The sequence below is a fragment of the Globicephala melas genome, chromosome 1 (genome assembly GCF_963455315.2).
Source record: "Globicephala melas chromosome 1, mGloMel1.2, whole genome shotgun sequence".
Lineage (NCBI taxonomy): Eukaryota > Metazoa > Chordata > Mammalia > Artiodactyla > Delphinidae > Globicephala > Globicephala melas.
The window spans coordinates 91,627,668-91,647,822 of NC_083314.1; the positions used below are offsets into that span (position 1 = coordinate 91,627,668).

At 51.6% G+C, this 20,155-nt stretch overlaps 1 protein-coding gene across 3 annotated transcripts; it reads right to left on the reverse strand.

Annotated features, from left to right (window-relative positions):
• Window positions 1-758: 758 nt before the first annotated feature.
• On the reverse strand, window positions 759-18,932 carry STRIP1 (striatin interacting protein 1). 3 transcript variants are annotated; one of them, XM_030868968.2, is made up of 21 exons: window positions 18,720-18,932; window positions 16,203-16,272; window positions 15,384-15,458; window positions 14,819-14,953; window positions 14,601-14,721; window positions 13,751-13,819; window positions 12,648-12,754; window positions 12,412-12,539; window positions 10,975-11,157; window positions 10,370-10,587; window positions 9,113-9,178; window positions 8,944-9,007; window positions 7,779-7,850; window positions 7,228-7,302; window positions 6,933-7,030; window positions 5,504-5,630; window positions 5,195-5,295; window positions 4,363-4,429; window positions 3,728-3,832; window positions 2,912-3,116; window positions 759-1,728 (listed from the first exon to the last, which is right to left on the reverse strand). In XM_030868968.2, exons 1-21 carry the CDS (start codon window positions 18,897-18,899, stop codon window positions 1,481-1,483), a joined length of 2,514 nt encoding a protein of 837 aa, XP_030724828.1. In that variant the 5' UTR covers window positions 18,900-18,932; the 3' UTR covers window positions 759-1,480. The 3 variants fall into 3 exon arrangements, with proteins under 3 accessions (XP_030724828.1, XP_060157462.1, XP_030724827.1); XM_060301479.1 differs by having other exon boundaries at window positions 14,819-14,947; window positions 16,203-16,275; XM_030868967.2 differs by having other exon boundaries at window positions 16,203-16,275.
• Between the last annotated feature and the right edge of the window lie 1,223 nt (window positions 18,933-20,155).

Below are 20,155 nucleotides of genomic sequence, written 5' to 3' on the forward strand. Positions count from 1 at the left end.
CAACAAAGGGGAGATTTCCCCCAGAATACGTTTATTTTATTAGTCAAGACCCCTCGGAGACTTAAAATCCCCTACAGGTGGCCTACAGGTAAGATAAGGGAACTTGAAGCAATTCCTAAAAGGGAACACTCCTTCTCTCAGCATCAGAATGGTAAGATCCTCAGAAGCAGAGCGTCAAGATCGAGCAAGGCGGAGGCAGACACGTCCGGGGATCTGAAGGCCAGATGCAGGCTCCAGAAGCCTCAAACTGACACCGACCACAAAGGTGTTTGCTTCTCCCTCAGCCACGCGGGCTCCTGGGCCTCCCGACACTCCCTTTCCTGGGACTCCTGACGGTCTGCTTCCCCAGGCTCTGGGCACTTAAGCTTCCTCTCAGTTCCCATCTACCCCAGTGAGAGTCCAGCACAGTCGAGCCCCTCTCTGACCTGCCCCTCCCTCCCTAATACTGATACCAGCTCAGGGGTGTGATCCAGAGAAGCCTGGGGTGCCTACTGTAATACCTCTAACCCAGGGGTGCAGACAACTTACAGCTCCAGCAACCCAGAGCCCTGGGCTGGGCGCCCTGGAGCAAAACCAGACTGATGTGGGGAAAGAACACTTGGGATAAGTGCCAACTCCCCCCCCCCTTCCCCCTCAGATGAGAAAGGTGGGCAGCTTGGCAGGGACAAGGGGGTGACCTATCAATGCTGGCAAGAAAACTCTCTTTCTAGACCTGGAGGAGATATTCAGGGGCCATATTTCCTGCAGACAAGGCAATGGGCATTGTTTTTGCTTCCTTTTAATGTAAACAGAATACACAAACACATTAAAAACCCCAATGTGACACAAGAGAACACACACAGATTCATATATATTTACAGACCCTTGCACACCAAGAAAAAAAAAAATGGCACCTCTGGTTAAGGGAAGCTTCTCTTCCTGTCCCAACCCCGTCCAAAACCAAACTGCTGAGGCAGCTGCAGGAGCCTCTGCAATTGCTTCTAGATGAAACTTAGCAAGAGGCTGGAATGACATCAGAAAGCCCCCAAAGCAAAACCAAGATTCTGACTTTCTGGCCTGGCTCTAATCGTAAGCCCTCCTCTTTGGCAAGCTGACATGCCAAGGATTTGTGTCTCAGGAAGAGTCAGCGTGACCCCTGAAATTCAGATGCAGCGGGTTCCCAGCCCATCCCAGGTTTTCCCAGCCTTGGGTGGAATGACAAATGAGCTGCAACCAACTATGTCCAAGAGAGGAGGGCGCGGAGGAGTGAAGGAAGAGAGGATCCCAAGCAGAGAGATGACCACTCACGAGCAGGACGCTGGGAATCAATGAGAGGTCAGATGCAGACTCCCCAGCCAACCCAGCACTGGCTGGGAAGGGCACAGTGGGGCTGTGCTGCCACCTGGAGGGGGATGGGAGCACTGCAGCAAGGAACCAGGACAGCCCCTGGGGTACCTGGAGATCACCCCTTCTTTCATTTTCAGTCTCTTGCCCAGGAGCCTCACTGCAGCAGCTCCTCCCAGGAAATGGGCTTGGAGAAGACCTCCCTTTCTAACCAGAGGTCGTAGTTCATCTGGAAGTCCTCAGGGAGGTCCACCCGCTGGCCCAGGACACTTTGCAGGCAATTGTCCACAGGCAGGAAGTCGGGGTTGCTGTGGACCCGGTCGTACCGCCTGGCGTTGAAGCGCTCGATGTTGGCACGAAGGGCACACTCCTCTGCCTGGAAGTCCCAAGGCCGGGCATCAAGATCTAGGACAAAGCAGGAAGCCATGGTTAGGAGCCAAGCCCTTGTGGCAGCTCCCCTGGGGTTCACTGCAGCTTAGGGCCACGCCAGCCTGGGCTTGGAATGTTGACTGTCAACCAGGAGCGGGAAACCTCCGAGCCCCATCCTCGGGAAAACTGACAGGACTTCTTTCCTAGACACACAGGTAAGTCAGGTCAAAGGCGAAAAGCCAGAGCTACGGAGAAAGAGGCTACACTGCAGTTTATGTGGATCCAGTGAGGGAAAGCCAGGGGTACAACGTGCTTCTCTCAAAGTCACGCTCTCCCTGGCTCTCTGGGATCAGAGGCAGGAACCTGCAGATCCCCTCCTCTGCTTGTTCTCTCAATTCCCTGACCAGGTGCCGTGGGCCACCTTGGCTCTGCACAAATTCAGGGCGTTGGGCGTGCAGATGCAGCCATATGGTCCTGGTGCTGTGGCCGGGAATCGTAAGGGTGCGGGTAGCATGCTCAGGGGACACCGGGAAGACCCACTCTGCCAGGGAGGCCAAGGTGCGGAGGGGAGGAACACATGCAGATGCAGAACGATTAGGGGGTACGGGGAGGTGCGCTGCCGGGAGAGGGTACAAACTGGGGGAAAGCATGGCCAATGTGCACTGACTGTGCCCAGAGCCCTATAGGTGTGATGGAAGCTGGGCTGAGGGGAAGCTGGAACAGATTAGATGAGGACACGGAGGGACAAAGTGTGGGCCTTAAATACGTTAAGAGTTTGGCACTAATTCTTAGGGAAATCAGAAGCCAATGAAGGATTTTACTCAGGGAGGTACCACCACTGGATCTGTATTTTAAAAAGATCACTAGAGCCAAGTCTGAGGCACTGATGGAGAGAAAGGAACTGGCAGGGAATCCATCAGGAGCTGTGAGAATTTCAGTGACCAGAACCACGGCAGCTGCATGGGGGAGAGAGGACGAGAGGACAGAGAAAGTCTTGTGACCATTTCTGGAGAAGGAAAGGGGAGGCTCAGAGAGGAATGGGTATGATCACAGATGCCAAGCCTGGCAGCTTCTCCAAGTCCTTCCCAGGGCTCCCATCCTGACGCTACAGAAGCAGGAGCTGGGCTCTTCCAGGTTACTCAGGGAAGCTTAGAGGGAAAGCTGTCACCTCCCCGCGCCCCTCCACCCCCGCCCCGCCTCGCCTCGTGGGGAGCCTCACCGTTGCCGTAAGCCCAGTCGTCGTTCAGCCGATGCCGCACCTTCTGGTAGATGGCAGACATCGTCTTCATGTTGCTCTTTCGCCACTGCCGCCCCAGATACTTGGTCTGCACCTTGAGCAGCTTCAGCACATAGAGCTGCATCATGGCCTGTTTCACCTTCAGGGCCCGCTTCAAGATGGGGGCTGACTTGAACACCACCAGCATCTGGGAAGGGTTAAAAGGGAGGCCCACGTTGAGGGCAGAAATAAATACCTGCACCACCACCATGCTGCCATCCCTTCTGGGGTTAGGGGCAGGGTGACCAACTGCTGCAGTTTCCCCCAGACTGAAGGGTTTCCTGGGACTTGGGACACTTCCACTGCTGAAACCAGGAAAGTCCCAGGCAAAGCTGGATGGCTGGTCATCCTAATTATGGGTCATTCTGGAATCTGAAGAAAGCTATGAATTCCTTCACCAGAAATATCCCTATGTGCACACATACACAATTTCAGAGGATTCACGGACCTCCCCGCCCCAAAGGGATCCACAGACTCAGGGTTAAGGAGACTCTCAGAACCTTGGTGGAGAACCAGCAGAGATTAAGAGGATACAGAAAATGCCTTCTACATATGTAGATTTGTTTCAGCACATGACTGAGCCTCTTCCAGCTTCCAGTTCAACTCATCAAGGCACCAGAGATCAGCCCTTAAAATGCAAGGATGTGGCTATAGGAAAGTTAGGTGGGGACCCCTGCCCCCTAACGTGAAGGGACCGGACAGCAGGTGGCACGCTGCTTTGAGCTCCAAGATTCATGCCTGCTGGCTGTGCTGACTCACCATCGTCCTCGAATGCTTCCATTTTGTCAGCTTGTTCAAGATCCGAAGCAGATTAATACAGGAAAAGAGGTTCCTCCAGCAAAACTGGTTATTGTCACCTGCTTCCTACAGGGAAAACCCAGGAACAATCATCTCTTGCACAGCTGCAGGTGCTCCGCAGTTTCCAAGGCCCTCCCATCTGTGACGTCAGCACTGCTCAGTCTCTCCACACGTGTACCAGGAACCCTCTCCTCCCCTCAGCCCAGGGGGACGTCCATCCCAGAAGCTGGCAGAGGGTAAGGGGTGCTCCCTAGAATTTTCCTGCAGGAAACATGGAGCATGATATTGGGGGCTGTGGCTCCTCAGAGCTGTGGCCCCAGAGAGTTCGAGTGTGGGGAGAGGGAAACAACTCAACCAGGTGAGCTCTGGGTCGGCAGCACCTGAAGACCACACTTCTGAAACAAGCCGTAAATCCAAATCTTCCCACTCTGCAGGGTCCGCCCCTCAGCCCTTCTATGCAATTACAGTGCTTCAAAAGCCCGGCACTTAACAGTGACCGCACCTGTGAAGAACCTCTACCCCTGTGAGGGGGAGGCAGGCTCTCCACCACAACCCTCACACCAAAGGGACCGCCGGGGAAGAGGCTAGTTACTCACCAGACTCTCGGCAGTCAGCTCCGGCAGCTCGTGCACCACGCACTGAGGGTAGTCTAGGACAGAGATGCTGCACAGGGCAAGAGAGCCCAGGCACCCGCCCTGAGCGAGGGCTGGAGTCTGGAGGAGCAGCTGCTGGCTCCTGGCCTCCCTCCCGCACTTGTGGGAGCAGAAGCAGTAATCGACCTTGTCCGCACCACCCCACTGTCCCCAGCTCTAAGACGGGGAAATACCTGCTACGAGTGAACTTGTAAGACCCCTCTGTAGCCAGAGACAAGCTCGTAATCTTGTAAGGGGTGGAGAGAGCACATTATCCCTCACAGCAATAAATCTGGAGCGGGGGGCGGACTTCTCAAGGCAATTAATTTATGCCAAGCCGCCACTGGAGACTGTGTCTGGCTAACAGCTCAGCTTGTGGTGTTATCACGCCGATGAGCTGTCAATGTCAAGTACAGCTGGCGCCAGGTGATGGGGTCGGGACAAGACATTATAGTGCACGGGGCCAAACTCCTTTGAGAGCAAGCGCCCAGCCAGTCCCCTCAAAAAAAAAGGGCACAGAAGGGCAGTGAGGGCGGTATTGGAGCCCAGGATGAGAACCCTGCCATCCAGCCATCCAGGCAAAGACAGACCGAGTCACCTGTCACTAGACTAGCTAGACTCAGGTTTGACAAACTGGTGCTCTCTATAGGCAGGCACCATGTCTCATTCATCTTCGGGTCCTGACGCCTGGCAGAGCACTGGCTTGTGGGTGCTGAACGGACTCAGTGGGAGAGGCCAGCTGGGAGCCCTGCCATCTGGCCATACCCACCCCTTCCTGATCCCTGGTCCTTATCACCTGTTCTTGGCAGTGATGTAAGACATAATGTTTTGATTGAAGAATTTCAGGATCAAAGGGATGCAGTTGGCAAACACCAGGTGCTGTGCCATATACTCAAACTGCAAGCAACAGGAAGAAATATAAGCATGCCCGTGGGACCTCACCCTCCTTCCTCCAGTGGTAAAAGGCCTTGGGAGGACTGTGTCTTAGAACATTCATGCAGAGCTCAAGGAGATCTGAAGGCCAAGGCCTCTGTTCTTTGGGGCTAGAGGAGCAGCACTGCCTGAGGCCCTGGCCCAGTGGACAGAAGGAAGGGGCTGCAGGTACCTGGTAGACGTGGTTCAACTTAAAGTGCTTGAGCAGCAGCAGCAGGACCGCAGAAATGGCCTTAACAATGACCTCTTTGTGGCGGTTCACATCCACTCCCAGCTTCATGCTCTGCAACACTGTGGTGCTAGAAGCACAATCACCCGGGTGGGCCCCCAGCAGGTGCAGCACCCTCCTCTCTGGTGGTCCCAGGAGAGACGGGATTCCTGAGCCTTCTCTGGGCGAAGCTCCCACCTCACCCCCACCCTACGGACATCTCAGAGGTTACGCCCAGCTCCACCCACCCACCTAACAAGCAATCTAGCTCAGCATAATTGATTTCTTCCTTGTGATGCCCCAAACACATTCTTAGCCTATTTCTTTGCTTTTCCTCCAAAACTGAACTTCTCATCTCAAGATCTCCCCTAAGCTTCTGCCACCATATGAACCTGTGCTCTTCAGAGTGTGTTCTGTGGAATACCAGTATATTGAGATGTTTCATATTATGGGGAAAAGGGGTTTTGGAGTCAGATAAATTTAGGAAGCATTTACTTAAATCAGTTTCTTGCAAATTTAGGAGCTCTCACTATAAATCTTTATAAGAGGAGATCGATATTTGACTGTGGAGGCTTTTTCCCAAGGACCATCATGATGGCCTGGTGCTCCATGACATTCCCTTCGGTGTTAGCCAACGCTGCCTCCTCCCTCACTTGGCTGTCACCACCAGACGCAAGGGGTCCACCCACCAGGGAACTGGCCTCAGAGCTGGGTGGTACTGGTAGGCAGGCAGGAGATCAAGTGCCCAGGTCCTTCTCAAAGCACAAAGTGATCTTAGTTCGTACTCTCACATCAAAAAGATGAGGTCCGTGCCCCAGGGAGGAAGAACCCCTAAGGATTTTACTATCACCCTGAGACATTCAAAAATATTCTGCATGCCAGTTCACTGGCAAATAGGAAAGAATCTACACGCAGCTCACGTCCAGCTGTTGGCTGATTTTTGTCCAGAAGCTAAAACTGTACGTCCTGGATGTCCCAATCACATAGCTTTCAAAGGAGCCTTTGGGGAAATGTCAAACACAGTCCGATTCATTTTACAGAGGAGGAAGTGACTTTCACCAATTCACTCAGATACTCACTCAGCGGCAGAGTCTACACTAGAATCCAGGCCAACCAGATTAAGCCACCTCCCCAAGCAGTAAAACTGAGTATTTCACCCAGTACGTTTTCTTTCATCTGAGCCAGGAATACCCTAAACTTAATCTGCAGAGAAGTTGAGCCAAAACAACAGCAGCGGCAGCAACAACAAAAACAAAGAATGACAACAGCAAACAACCTAGCAAACAGTGGGACCAAAAGGCAAACACTTCCCCTTTCGCCTCTACCCTTCTGCCCCTGACCTGCTCCATTCATAGGAGCCATACACACTCAATACTCAAGACTTGATACTCACGGCATCTCCTCAGGCAGGACATCTGCTAGGATGTTGATTGAGTCCGTTTTGGCCTTTGAGGTGGGAGCTGCGGCCAGCAGGATCTTCAGAAGCGCAATCTGGGGAGGAGCAGACTGTTCAGACGGTGTGGATGAGAGGGGCCAGGGGCAGCACTAGGCCCTGAGAGGTGGTCCTTCTGGAGGTGCTCAGGCAGCAGGAGGAGGGGTTAAAGGACACTGGCGGGCATGCTCTCAAGGCCAGTGTTGTCGGGAGGGGACCCCATGGCAGGTAGAACACTCAGGAGAAGTGCACTCACCATGTACTGCGGCAGGCTGGGGAGCAAGCCTTGGTAGAGGGTTTCTGCAGGGACTTGCTCGACTTCCTCTTCTCCCTTTCAACAAAATGGGTAATAGGTACAAATACAAAGCCCGGTCCTGACGATGCTCTCCTGAGCCAGCTTGCTGGCTGGCTGGAGGAGAATCTGTAAGTATGGATGTAAATGATGATAATGATAGCAAACCTTGAATGATACAACATGCCAGACACTTTACTTGTAAAAACACATTTAATCCTTACTACAACTCTATGGAGAAGGTACTATTGTCATTCCCATTTAAGAGGCTAGGAAACGAAAGCGGAAGGAGAGCCAGTACCTTGCCTAGGTCGCTACCCACTAAATGGATTCAGAGGAAGGTGGCCGGCCCAGAGTCTGTGCTCTTAAGCCCTGTACCTGACACTCGCCAGCCCTGCAGCGGGAGCCAGACTGGGAGCTTTTTGAGGGCAGGCCTGGGGCATTTTGCGGTCTAGGCCCAGCACAGTGCTGGGAACAGCTGGGATCCTACGGACTGAGGAAGGCCTCCAACTCACCCCTGAGAGAGGAGAGCGAAGGTACTCCTCCTCCATCTGCGCCTGGACCTCTGCAATCGACGTGTACTTGTGCTGGAGAGAGAAGGAACGAGGCGCCGGGGAAAACACCCCTCATTCTCTGGCCAAATGCCCACACCTGGCAAAGACCCCACACAATTTTCCTCAAACATCATCTTCTCAAAGAGCGCTAAGTCACCATACAGATCCCGAACTAAAATCCCAAACCTGAAATATTTTTCTAAGTGGGCACCTACCTCTTAAAACCAGTGTAAAAAAGCACACGATAGATCAGGAAAAAAGCAAATTAAAGAAGAAAAGGGGTTTTGCAGATAGTGACAATGACAGGAGGAAAACAAAAGCAGAATCAAGCACCCAAGTACTCAGAATCAAGGACTCAAATGCTCAGAAAGCCCCTGCATGAAGCCCACTTGGTACCACAAATTTCAAAAACATATAAACATTTACATTCCAGACGTGCTATTAGGGGCCACACCTCTTCCCCACTCGTGCTGCTTCCTCCCAGGTGGAGGGACACGAGTGCACAGAGCACTCCTGGCCCCTCCCCGCCCCTCCCCCCACACTCACTCCTCCCCTCCCGGGCTGGCCAATACGGGAGGAGGAACAGGACAGTCTCAGCCCCTCTTTCTCTTCTCTCTTCAGAAAAAAGAAAAGCCTGTAAACTCTTCTGCTCCTTGACCAGGCTCAGCAGGGTTCTAGCACTGCCTGGTCTGGGTAGGCGAGTCTGCCTAACTCTGGAAGTGAGGTATCCGGACACCTATTTTTGTTGTGTTCTCATGCCTCATTCTCCAATCACTCCATGGGCAATAAAGCTGGCATTTCAATCTCCCTCTGCCTACTCCCCTAACTCAACTGCCTTAGAACTTGGGCAAGGAAAAGGCAGGCTACTTACTAAGCCCCTTAAAACCCAACTGTCAGGTAATATAATCTTTCATGAACCCCCAGTAAGTGCCCCAAACAAAACCTCAGTTAAAATAAGTAAAACGCATGAAAAACTGTTTTAAAGGATGCCGCCACTGTCCACCTGTTCCTCCACCCCCAGTTCCTTCAGGGAGACAGAAGTCTAAAAAGGCTTCTCCCAAAGGGCTGGTCTCACTTTACTCACTTGGGACCAACCTAGGCCAAAAGCTCACCCAAAGCCACCTACCTGCTTCAGAGTCTTGATGCTTTCGTGGATTGGCCTGGGCAGCCCCACCACTGTGTTTGTGTCACTGGAGAATAACAGAGGCCCTGTGTTAGGCCTGGGTCCCCACACACCAAAGGCTGGGAGGGTGACCCCACTACCTTTCTTTAAAAGGAACTCGGATCACACTCACCTGCCCAGAGTGTAACCTATGAACTTGCTGCGGCTGGACTCGAGGAACACCTCGATGTCTTTCTCTCTGCCAAAGGAAAAGACTGCAGCTTTCTTAAATGTTATCTCAAGTCATCATGGTTAACAAAACACAGAATGTCCAGAAACTGTGAAGCCAAAAGAAAAAGTCTCCCACAATTGTTTTTCTTTTTGGAAAAAAGAAAATAAAAAAACAAAGAACTGAAATCTTCAGACTATTTTAAGGTCCTTCATAATGCTGTTGGATCAATAATCTAAAAATGTGTAACTAGTTTATTCATTAGATTAAGGTGATACATCAAACTTAAAAGCATACTTTATTCAGATATTAATAACAAGTTTGTCACAACAGAATTTCTCAGATATTCACAATTTTTACAATTAGAGCTGTAAGCTACTGATTTTTTCATATGAGTCATACTGTCCTGTCTCAGACAATCAGGCTAGCTTGCCTTTTCTGATGACTTGTTTTGTATTCCCACCACAGATCACTGAAAACTGGGGCTTTAGCCTGGATCAAGAAAATGACCCCTATATCTTTTCACATGTTCATCTATTTCTTAAGTTGGTGCCCTTTCAAACAGATACCATTTATATACATCCAGGAACCTTGACATCCACTGACTCACGCACATATATCTCAAACATCTTAATTATGGTTCTAAAGAAATTCTCCCTTAATCTATAATATTCTGTCAAAAATCATATACAGGGCTTCCCTGGTGGCTCAGTGGTTGAGAGTCCGCCTGCCGATGCAGGGGACACGGGTTCGTGCCCTGGTCCGGGAAGATCCCACATGCCGCGGAGAGGCTGGGCCCGTGAGCCATGGCCGCTGAGCCTGCGCGTCGGGAGCCTGTGCTCCGCAACGGGAGAGGCCACAACAGTGAGAGGCCCGCGTACCGCAAAAAAAATCATACACAACCCCAGGGTGGGTGGAGATGGGTTCACTTAAATGTCCTTGTTTTAATTTTTTCCCGCTCCCTTTCACTAGTATCATGTCCAACCAAGAGCTAACCCACGTTACTGACTCAAGAGCCATATAAGGGCCTCTCTGTGCAAGGCCAGCACCCTGACACCCCCAGGGCCAGCACTGGGCACTTTAAGAGAGGCTCATCGCAGAGCCAAGGCCAGAATGGCCCTGCACAGGACCTCACGTGACAACTCAGGCCCGGTGCCAGGCGTGGGGATGTGACAACACTGGTTTCAGGAGCACAGAGTGTTGCGGAGGTCTGAGACTCACCTGACCTTGGGAGCCCACGGGAGCCCCTTTGGGCAGGTAAGCCTGTCAGTCTGGGGGTGCTGCAGTGGGGGAGGCATCACCTCATCCCGCTCAAGGGGGAATGTCTCCCCCTCCAGACTGCTGTCGTCATCGTTCTCCTCTTCCTCCTCTCGAGAGTCATCAGCCTTGTAGGGATCCCTCTCGTTGAAGGCATCCAAGTTGTCCTGCTTTATCAGAGCCTGAGAGCAGAGGGACGGGAGAGCAGACAAGTGCCAACTGACGAACTGGATAAAAAGGGGCATGGAGGCTAAAGAAGTGATCACACAGAAAGGTGGTAGGAAGAGAGCCAGGAGCAGTGGAAACCTGAGAGGAAGTCAAGGTTGGGCCCAAGTGACAAATCAGTCCTTGCCCAAGTCCCTCACAAGTGCCACATTCTGAGTGCCCACTATAAGCTGGGCCCTGGGCTGGGGACACAGTGTCCCTGCCCTAAAGGCATTCATTCTGACTTGCTGATCAGGGGAGACTTCAACAACCGTCCAACAACCTGGGGCTCATCCAGTGACTATGCCACTGCACCCGTGCACCTTGAGAACTCTCAGGAGTCGTAGGGACCTTGTCGCCCTCACCTTGTGCTCCCGACGGCCCCGTTTCTGCTGCTGCTCGATCAGGTCAGAGGCAGACGCTGGGGGAGAGGCGGCCCTCATGTTGCGGATGACTTTGATGCTGTCCTCAGGCAGCGGGGGGAGGCCCAGGATGGCACGCTTCTCGGCCTTCATGCTCTGCAGCTCCTCAAAGCCGCCCAGCGTGCACTGTGTCACAGACAGGCGCAGAGCCGGGAAGACATGTCCGTAAGCGGGTCCCTGTCTGTGTCAAGCTCAAAAGCATCTGGCACACCGTGACCCGTATCTTTAGAGACCCACACAACCTCCCAACAAGGGACTGAATGCACCCCCCAGGAGAAACGAGCGACATCAACATGGGAGAGGAGCACAGGGGGCAAGGAGTGGAGATGCGCAGGCTGACTGAGCCTAGTGCAGAGGCACGCCTAGCTCTGTGTGTACAACAGACTCCTCGAGTGAGACAAAGGCCATCTGAAGAGCTTAACCCTTCAAGTTCCTAGAAAAGTAGGTGAGACTCAAATGCTTCAAAAGCTGTACATGCCAGTCTTTCAAAGTCAAATGGGGAATACACTGTTGGATGTTCAAGTTAAAAACCAACCAAACAAAAAACCCACCTTCATCTAAACATCCCCCTAGCAGCAAAACCTCAGCAGCGTTCAGCAACTTTAGGCTGCTCAGTTTCACTGTTTCTGAGCAATTCGGCTTTCCTCTCTGGCTTCAGTGAGGCTTCGTGGGGGTCAACAAGCTTATCTGGCCAACGTCAGATGTGTAGAGCACTCTAAGGAGGCCTAACCTCGCTGAGCCCTGGCTCCGCAGAGCTGGCCCATTGTGAAAGAGGGGAAGGTGAGTCCCAGCAAGAGCAGGAGTCCAGACCCCAGCTCCGCTGTCTCCCCAGGTCGCTCCTCCTGGAGGGAAGGGCTCCTGGTTTGGCCTGGGCCTGGCTGCTGACAGCGGCTCCCAAGCCAAGGGTGCTAGCCAGCCCACTCTGCTGGACCCACCCCTTCACTAGCTAGAGAAAGAGTCAGCTTTCACACCATACCCTGAGGAAAATGGAGGCACAGGACTCTTTCTTCTTTCAAGTGACATCTGACTGAGGGGGCCCCAATTACACCAGCTCTAATTTTGCCTCAAATCACTTTGCAAACTCCAGGTTCAAGAGCAGCGTGCCTGGAGAGACGTGTCCTATGACTGCAGAAAACAGCTTCCAGGAACCAGGGAGCCAACAGTCTATTCTGATTCAAAGGCCAAGTCCTCTTTGGCTGCAGTGAGGCCAAAGTGACACTTTTTTTGCCATCACCTTTCAGGAATCTTCTTTCAGAACTTTTTTTTTAACCAAAGCAATTATATATTCATATAATTCAATACTCAAAAGGATATACAGTGAAAACTCTCCCTCCTGCCCTGTCCCCTAGCACGGGAATTCCCCTTCAAGGACGCACTCACCAACACTGTCTTCCAGAGCAGCAAGAGAACCTTCTTCATGGGGAAGTGAGGGGCATGGCCGCTGCAAAATTTGGTCACCATCCCAAACAGCATGATGGCAAATGGCTCGCTGTTGTACAGAGGGGAACCTGGGGTACACAAAGGTATCAGGGCCACAGGCAGGAACAGGACCCTCCCAAAGCCCTCCAGCCTCAATTCCCAGGCAGGGCCTTGAGCCAGGATCCCCAGAGTCCTACCCAGCTCAGCCCTGAAGGTCTGTCGCATTGTCCTCCATTCGGCCTTATCACCCTCACATTCCTGGTGAACGGTCTCCACAATCAGGTACATGATGTTTAGCAAGACCCTGGCGACAAAAGCCAGCTATAATGAAGCAGGATGGGGGGTCAGGGGAGCACCCCCTGGCTTCCTCACATCCCACACGACACGAGAAAGGCCTGCGCACCAAGGCTGGCTGGGGGGGAGGGCTGTAATGTAAAAAAAACTACAAGAGTCCCACAGAGCACCTTGCGGTGGGTGCTTCCTTCTCTGTCTCTGGTGCTAAGGTTGGGACCAGATCGTCTTCCGTTTCTAGCAAAGTGCTTGCTCAAAGCAGGTGCTTAATAAGTGGCTGCTGAATGGATGGATATGAACAAGAACGGCCAAAAGCATTTACTACCCTGAGCTTCCCGGAATGAGAAAAACACAGAGGCAGGCGTGAGCTATGGAAGCCCGTGTTGGATCAGACAAAGCAGTGGATGATCAAGGTGAGAGCAAGGAAGTGTTTACCATGATGGAGGGGAAATCAGGAGCAAGCAGGGCGATGGCCAGGGACCATAACTACAGTGGGGAACACCACCAGTACTAGCTGAAAACTTCCAAATTCACAGAAAGAGTCAGATTCTAATCCTTACAAAAATGGGAAGGTGTTCTTGTTCTTTAGCAGTTGCTATTACTTCCGGCACAGCCAGGAAACGTCATGAAGTTGTCAGGACTAACCCCACACAGACAGGCGTCAAGCTTTGCACGGAAAGGCAGAAGCAGAAGGAGCCACCTCATGTGCTTTGTCCAAATACAAAATGCCACTCCACCGAGTTTCCCAGCAGCAGTGTGGGCAGGAGGCCACATTTCACTGTGGCTCTGTTAAGCATCTTCACCCTGGATTTCCGTTGGGAGTCTCAACCCAGGGCCCCACCTAGGGAGAGCCCTCAGTAGGGCCTACCGATCACACTGAGTCCATCACGCCTGCAAATTAGAGGGTGAGCACACACAGCAAGGAAACCCAAAGGTGCCCGCCCATGCCCTGCCCTGCCCTCGTTCTCCAGCTAGAGCTCAGGGAGTCTGGGCTTGCTGCTCGCCTCACCTCAGGTCCGTGCTATCAGCCAGGGAGATGGCCGGCTTCCTCACCGCACTGCTGCAGGCAGCACTGTTGCTGCAGGAGAGATGCGAGAGTCAGTGCCTTCCCCCAGGAAGGAAGAGAAATGGCTCCCCCGACAAGTGTCGCCCAACAGGGGGATAAAACCCTATGCTATGCGCTTAGATTGCAAAAGAACCCACAGGACCCAGTGGATAAGGACTCAAGCCCAAGACCAGACTGCCAAGGTTTGAATCTTGGCTCTAACACTTACTAGTTATGTGCCCCTGGGCACTCAACTTCTCGGTGCCATAGTTTCCTCATCTGCAAAATGGGGACGGTAATAGCAGCTAATTCATTAACATGAATTAGTACATGTAGTGTCCTTAGAACAATGCCTGGGACATATAAGCACGCAATGAGTGCTTTTATTATTGATGGTGTTTTCCTCAGACGAGCAGCAGCTGACCTGTCCACCAAGCAAAGGACTAGTGGAGACACAGGCTACAGCAGGCTTTGTTTGAGCCCATGTGTCAGACTTGTGCCTGGCTTCCTGCTGCGGGGAAACCTGTGGTGCAAACACCATGGAGTCTGAAGGTTCAAAATGAGAAGGCTTTTTATTTTTCTGAGGGGCACTGTGGGCCTGGGCAGGAGCTGCAGTGTCTGGCGAGCTCTCTGGTGTTCGCGGGCTGCGAGGCCCCTCACTGGTCTTCAACGTTTGGGTGAGCATCTCCCGTTATTCAAACTGGCTGGTTAGAACAGAACCCCAAGTGGCGCATATAACCCTCTCAAAAACCAGTTCTGCAAGCTCTGTCCCTCCGCCGCCCTTTCCCTACTTTAGCCCCTCAGAAGAACTCACTCTATTTCCATGTTCAGAAGCTCCACCAAAGCGTTGAACGTGCCCACCTCCAGGAGCAGAAAGATGTTGTAGCGCATCCAGGACTGCACCTCTGCCTCCGAGCTACACTCCCCGAAGGTGCCTGCAAACACAGGGCACAGCTCACTGAGCCCCTGGCCATATCTGATGGGCAGCACCACTGAAGTGGGTGCCAGGGGTCCCTGGGTGTCCACTCAGACCTTGGGCAACGTAGAGGATCGCTCGAGCCACCTTCAGCCTCTTCTCCCTGGCAGTGACCTCCAAGCCGTCCAGGAGCCTCATAGCATGGGTGCGGTGCTGGTTGGTGTCCAGCTCAGTCCACTTCTTATCTGTCACTGCCGGGCAAGAGACCACTTACACTGGAGCCCACAAAAACCCTCACAGTGGGACGGACACCATGTCAACCCATCAAATTCAGGACTGCCACAGAACCAGAACACTCAGAAAGATAAATTACTCTCTATATAAGGGATGAGGTCACACTGCTGCCCTATGAATCTGAATTTCCAGCCTGAAACACTGCTTTTTTGTGTGCAATTTTAATCACATAAAGGTTTTTCCCCCCAATACTCACATTCTGAAAAGGCCCCACCGAGTACCTGCAAGCCCACCCTAAATGTCCCATCTGGCCTTGAATAATCATGGTTCAGCAGGTTTCTCAGGCCACTCCAGGATGACTTAAGTCATTCAGATGACTAAGAGAAGCCCTGCAGAGCTCTCATGATGCAAGTTGAAAGAGCCAGGAAGTGGGGGGAATCATCTCACCGTGCATCCGGAAGTCCTCCTCAAAGCATTTTCGATTCATCAGGAATTCTGGCCCTTCTGTATAGCTGTAAAGCTCTGTCAAGAACAAAGTGTCATCGTCTCCATGTCCACGTCCTACAGCAGGTGTCACATGTAGCAGAGAAGGTATGCTCCTAGACCCAGCTCTGTCCCTGAGTCACAGTGACTCCTGGACTGTGCTGTCTAATGACTGATGGGGTCTTAATGCTCTGATGTGCACAAAGCAGAGAATGCTGACTTCCCTTGCAGCCGATAACCAGATGCCAGTTAGGCATAAAGCCAGGCATTTCCAGTCCGACGTGCATCAACCCCACCATGCCATGCCACAGGATGACCGCCACCGTGAAAGTGTGTCTCGCAACTGGCTTGAGAATAGGGCCTGTGCTATGGAGGCATGAAATTCAACTCAGGCTGACTTCATATTACACGTGAGCAGCAGTGGCAGCGACAGATGGGCACAGATGCAGGCACACTTGCTGGCACTCCTCAGGACCCCTGTTCTAGGAGAGATCACTGTCAGGGGGACTGCATATGGCCAAGGAACATCAATGTCCACACTGGGACTGGGCCACAGCCAAGTAAGGTGATCATGCAGAGATGCTTCATAAAAGTAAAGGACAAGCCGAAGTTATGAGATACAAAGGGCTTGAACCCAATAATTGACATGTTTTACATATACACATCACTACTAGGACTATCTGGGGGAAAAAATGAACTCCCAGATGACACTCACTCCTAATTTTATTAAAGACCAATAAGGAAAAACAGCACCCCCAAATAATACGAAGGCCTGTGCTTTACCTGAGAGCTCTGCAGCCCACTTGTCCGTGTCAGCATACTCAAACTCCAGGTCTGGAGACTCGGAATAGCCCTGCTGAGAAAAGGAGAGTTATGCAAAAGATCACTGTGTTTTCCAAAGGAACAAACACATATGCTTCCAGAGACACTGTTGTGTTACAGGACGTCCTTGCCTCTACTTTTCTGATGTTGTATCACAGTATATTGTCTCCTGGGAAGTTCAGGTCTCCCTAATAAGCCCTCTCAGAGCACCTTGCACTGCTCCTTCACAGCACTTATCATAATTCATAATCATATATGCGCATGTGTATCTGTTTAGTGTCTGCCTCTCCATGAGACTGCCAAGTTTCCCGAGAGTGGGAGTTTTGTCCATTTTGCTCACCAATGCTTCCACAATGCCCAGCACACTACTTGGCATGAATGACTGACTGACTGAATGAATGAATAGCTTATAGTCAAATAAGTACTTGTTGGATGAATGAACACTGAAGCTTCCATGTTCTCTGTGCAGTGAAATGACCATTCCACATGGTGCTAAGATTTTGGAAGCCTCATTTCTTTCTGGCTAGTGGGCTACCAATAGCTCAGAAAAAAATGAGTATTGACACCCTCAGCCTTCCTGCCCTTCTCTCAAATTTCAGTGAGAACTGACAGAGAAGGCAGCGGCTGAACAGAAATGGGTTCCCTCCCACACACAGGAGAGACTATGACAAAGAGAATCTTTTTACTGCTGGGGATAGGTGAGTACTGAGAACACACCATCTTGGAAGCCCTGTTCTGGGAAAAGAGTTGAAGAGAAAGGTAGTCCTCGAACTTAATTACAATCTACTTGGGAAGACAAAGACCACCCACAAAGCGATATACCCACAAACAGTGAATAACGTGAAGAACTCTACGCCTTATTCGACGCAACAGAGTGCACACTCTCATAAGTTCCTGAGCTTCAGTTTCTTCATTTATGGAATGAGGATGACACAAATCTATCTTGAAGGTTTTTAAGGACTAATCAAAACTGTGTGGCACACGGTGGACTCTCATCAAATATCTGCCTCCCTGGCCTGCAGGCATTCCTCATGCTCCCAGCCTACTGATTTCAGCTATGACTCAGAAAAGAGCCACATCAGTATCTGTAAGAAAACAGATTTACGCAGGTCTCTCAGCTTAAATGTGTTCTCTGCCTGACCTTCCACGTGTTGCGTCTATATAGAAATTAAAGGGCAGAAAGAGCAAGTGCATTTAATGGCCACTATTTTAAAACTAGGACTCCTCTCATGATGAAAGTGCATTCACGCCTACCACTTTCATAATCCTCCATACTTGAAAAATTATTAAGAAGTCGCCACTGATGTGCAATAAGCCCACCATGCAAGGGCTACTAAAACGTCAGTTTCATTGCTTTTTCAAGTCATTCACTTCAAGCTCAAAGTGTATCTGATTGTAACTTGCTAAATTTTGATGTTTTATCAGAGGTTTGCTCTTGCCAACAAAAACCAAAAGCTTGAGAGGAACTGATTTCACATGTCTAAAGATAGCGTCATCACTCTTTGGTATGACCTGGTACATTATGTCGGGACAATGAGGAATTCCCTCTCACCAATAAGCACCTGACTGCTAATCAGCCTCGGTGTCCTCTCAGGTGAAGAAAACCTCACAGTAAGTGCTCTGGGAACAAGGTGATTAAGAAGCCCTAAAGCGCTGCGACGTGCGTGTCTTCATTCATGAATTCTACAACGGAGGCAGTGGGAGTAATTCTTTAACTCGGGGTGAGGTGACTAGTCAGCTCCAGACTACTGTGTCTACGGAATGGGAGGAACAGCCCACTAGCAAGAGAAGAGGGATGCTGAGACCTAACGCATGTTTAAATATATATTTCTAATCTTTAACAGTTCAGCATCGGGCGCACTGGGCACACCAACCACCGGGCACTGTCAAACCGTGGCCTGAACCTGCAGTGGCTAAGGTCAGAGTGAACAGGACTGCTCACCCTCCTACTCTCGCAACCTCGAGGCGCACAGTGCATACTACTAGTGCTAATTAGCTCCGTCAGTCTTCCAGGTGCCTTCCCAACCCTCGCCAGTCCCTTCCCTGCCCACACACGCCGTCCGCCGCGGAACCCACGCGACCAGAAGCCGGAGATGACTAGGGGGTCTGGGGGTGCAGCCGCCCCGCCCTCTGGAGCGCACGCTGACCACTGACTCTTCACCCCGAACTGAGGCAGGGGGTGGATTCCCCAGGGGCTGGGACCCGGAGGTCGCGCTCACAGCCCCGGCCGCACAGGAGCAAACGAGCCGACAGCGGCTCGGGGAGGTTCTCCCGGTCTGCAAAGCTCCGGGCGGGGACCCCGCCTTCACGCCTCCGGCCTCGGGGAATGCCAGCCTTGCTTCCTGCACCTTTCGCTGTAAATGACAACTTCCCTGCCGAACCCTCCAGGAAACCCAGCCTGGACCCGAAAGTGGCCCCGGGCCCGGACCCCCTGCCGCCGCCTGCCTGGTGTTAGCCTCGCCCCCCGAAGCTCCTGACCTCCGAGTCTTTGCGCTGGTTGCGGTTGAACTCTCGGGCTTTGCCCCCGGGCACGAGGCTCCCGGCGGTCCGCGGTGCCCCAGTTGGAGGCTGCGCCGTTGCGGGCGGCGGAGGTGGCGGTGGCTGGGGCTGCTTGTTGTTCATAATCAGCAGGCCGGGACTGCCAACCGCCGGCTCCATCTTGGCTGCTCCACACCCCCGGCTCAATTCACAGACTGTAGCGGTGATGCAACTCTCGCGTGATTTCCTCCTGCAACGCTCCCTGGTCGCCATATTAAGTGTGGCGGCAAGTGGTAGAGCCATCTTGGCTGTCCAACATCTCGCGAGATTTCTTCTGTTTGAAATCTAGACCTTCTACGTCTTTTTAGTTTCTACCCTGTTTCTTTTCCAGTTTAGAGGTCGTTTTATCTGTGAAGGTTCCCTTAGCCCCTTCAGTCAGTTTAGTGCCCCTCCCCTTCCTTTAACATCGCTTTGCACTTGTCACTTTTACAGCCCTGTCCAAAGGTTGGGGGTATTGTAGTGAACAAAATGGACACGATCCCAGTCTTCACGAAGATTACATTCACGTGGGGGCGATGTGGGAAACAAATGAGTAAATCAATGAAACAATTACAGTTTTAACATTAATTAATCATTCATTCAACAAACATTTAATGAATGCCTCCTAGGCTCCAGGCAGTGCGATAGAATGGGGGACAAAATCAAGTTCCTGCACTAATGGTACATAACATAGAGCCTAGTGGAAGAGACAGACAATGCGGTCACAATTAGACAAATAAGTGCTGAGAAGAAATGAAAAGAAGTGTAAGGGATTGGAAGGTGACAGTGATGGGGGTGGGGGAGGTGCAGCAGGGCTATATTAGATAGGTTGCTCAGGGAAGGCAGGCCTGAGAGTGCGAGTTTGAATGAGTTCTCAAAGCAGTCAGGGAGGGCCACACCAAGATCCATGGAAGCAACACAGGCAGAAGGACCAGCTTAACTGCAGGAGCTCTGAGGTGCCGTGGCAGGAACTGAGTGAGCCAGGGGAAGAATAGTAGGAGATGAGGGCCATGTAAATGCAGGGGCCAGTTAAATACAGAGGCTTGAAAGGCATGGATCGGAGTTTGGATTTTATTCTAAGTGAAATGGAAAATCAGCAGAAGTTGTTAACCAGGCAGATGTAATGGTCTGATGTTTAAAAGACCAATCTGGCTGCTTTTGGAGAAGGGATTGGGAGAGTAGGTGCAAGAATAGGTGAGGGTAGACAGGTTAAGAGACTGTATAGGTGGAAATGATGGTGGTTTACACCGGGGCAGATCACTGGGTTGATATGGTATTTCTATATTATGTAGGTAGTTTCAACAGGATTTGCTGAAAGACTGGAATCCTATCAGCAGGATAGAAAGGAATAAAGGATGAGTCCCAGATTTTTGGCTTGAGCACTGGGTGGGTGGTTG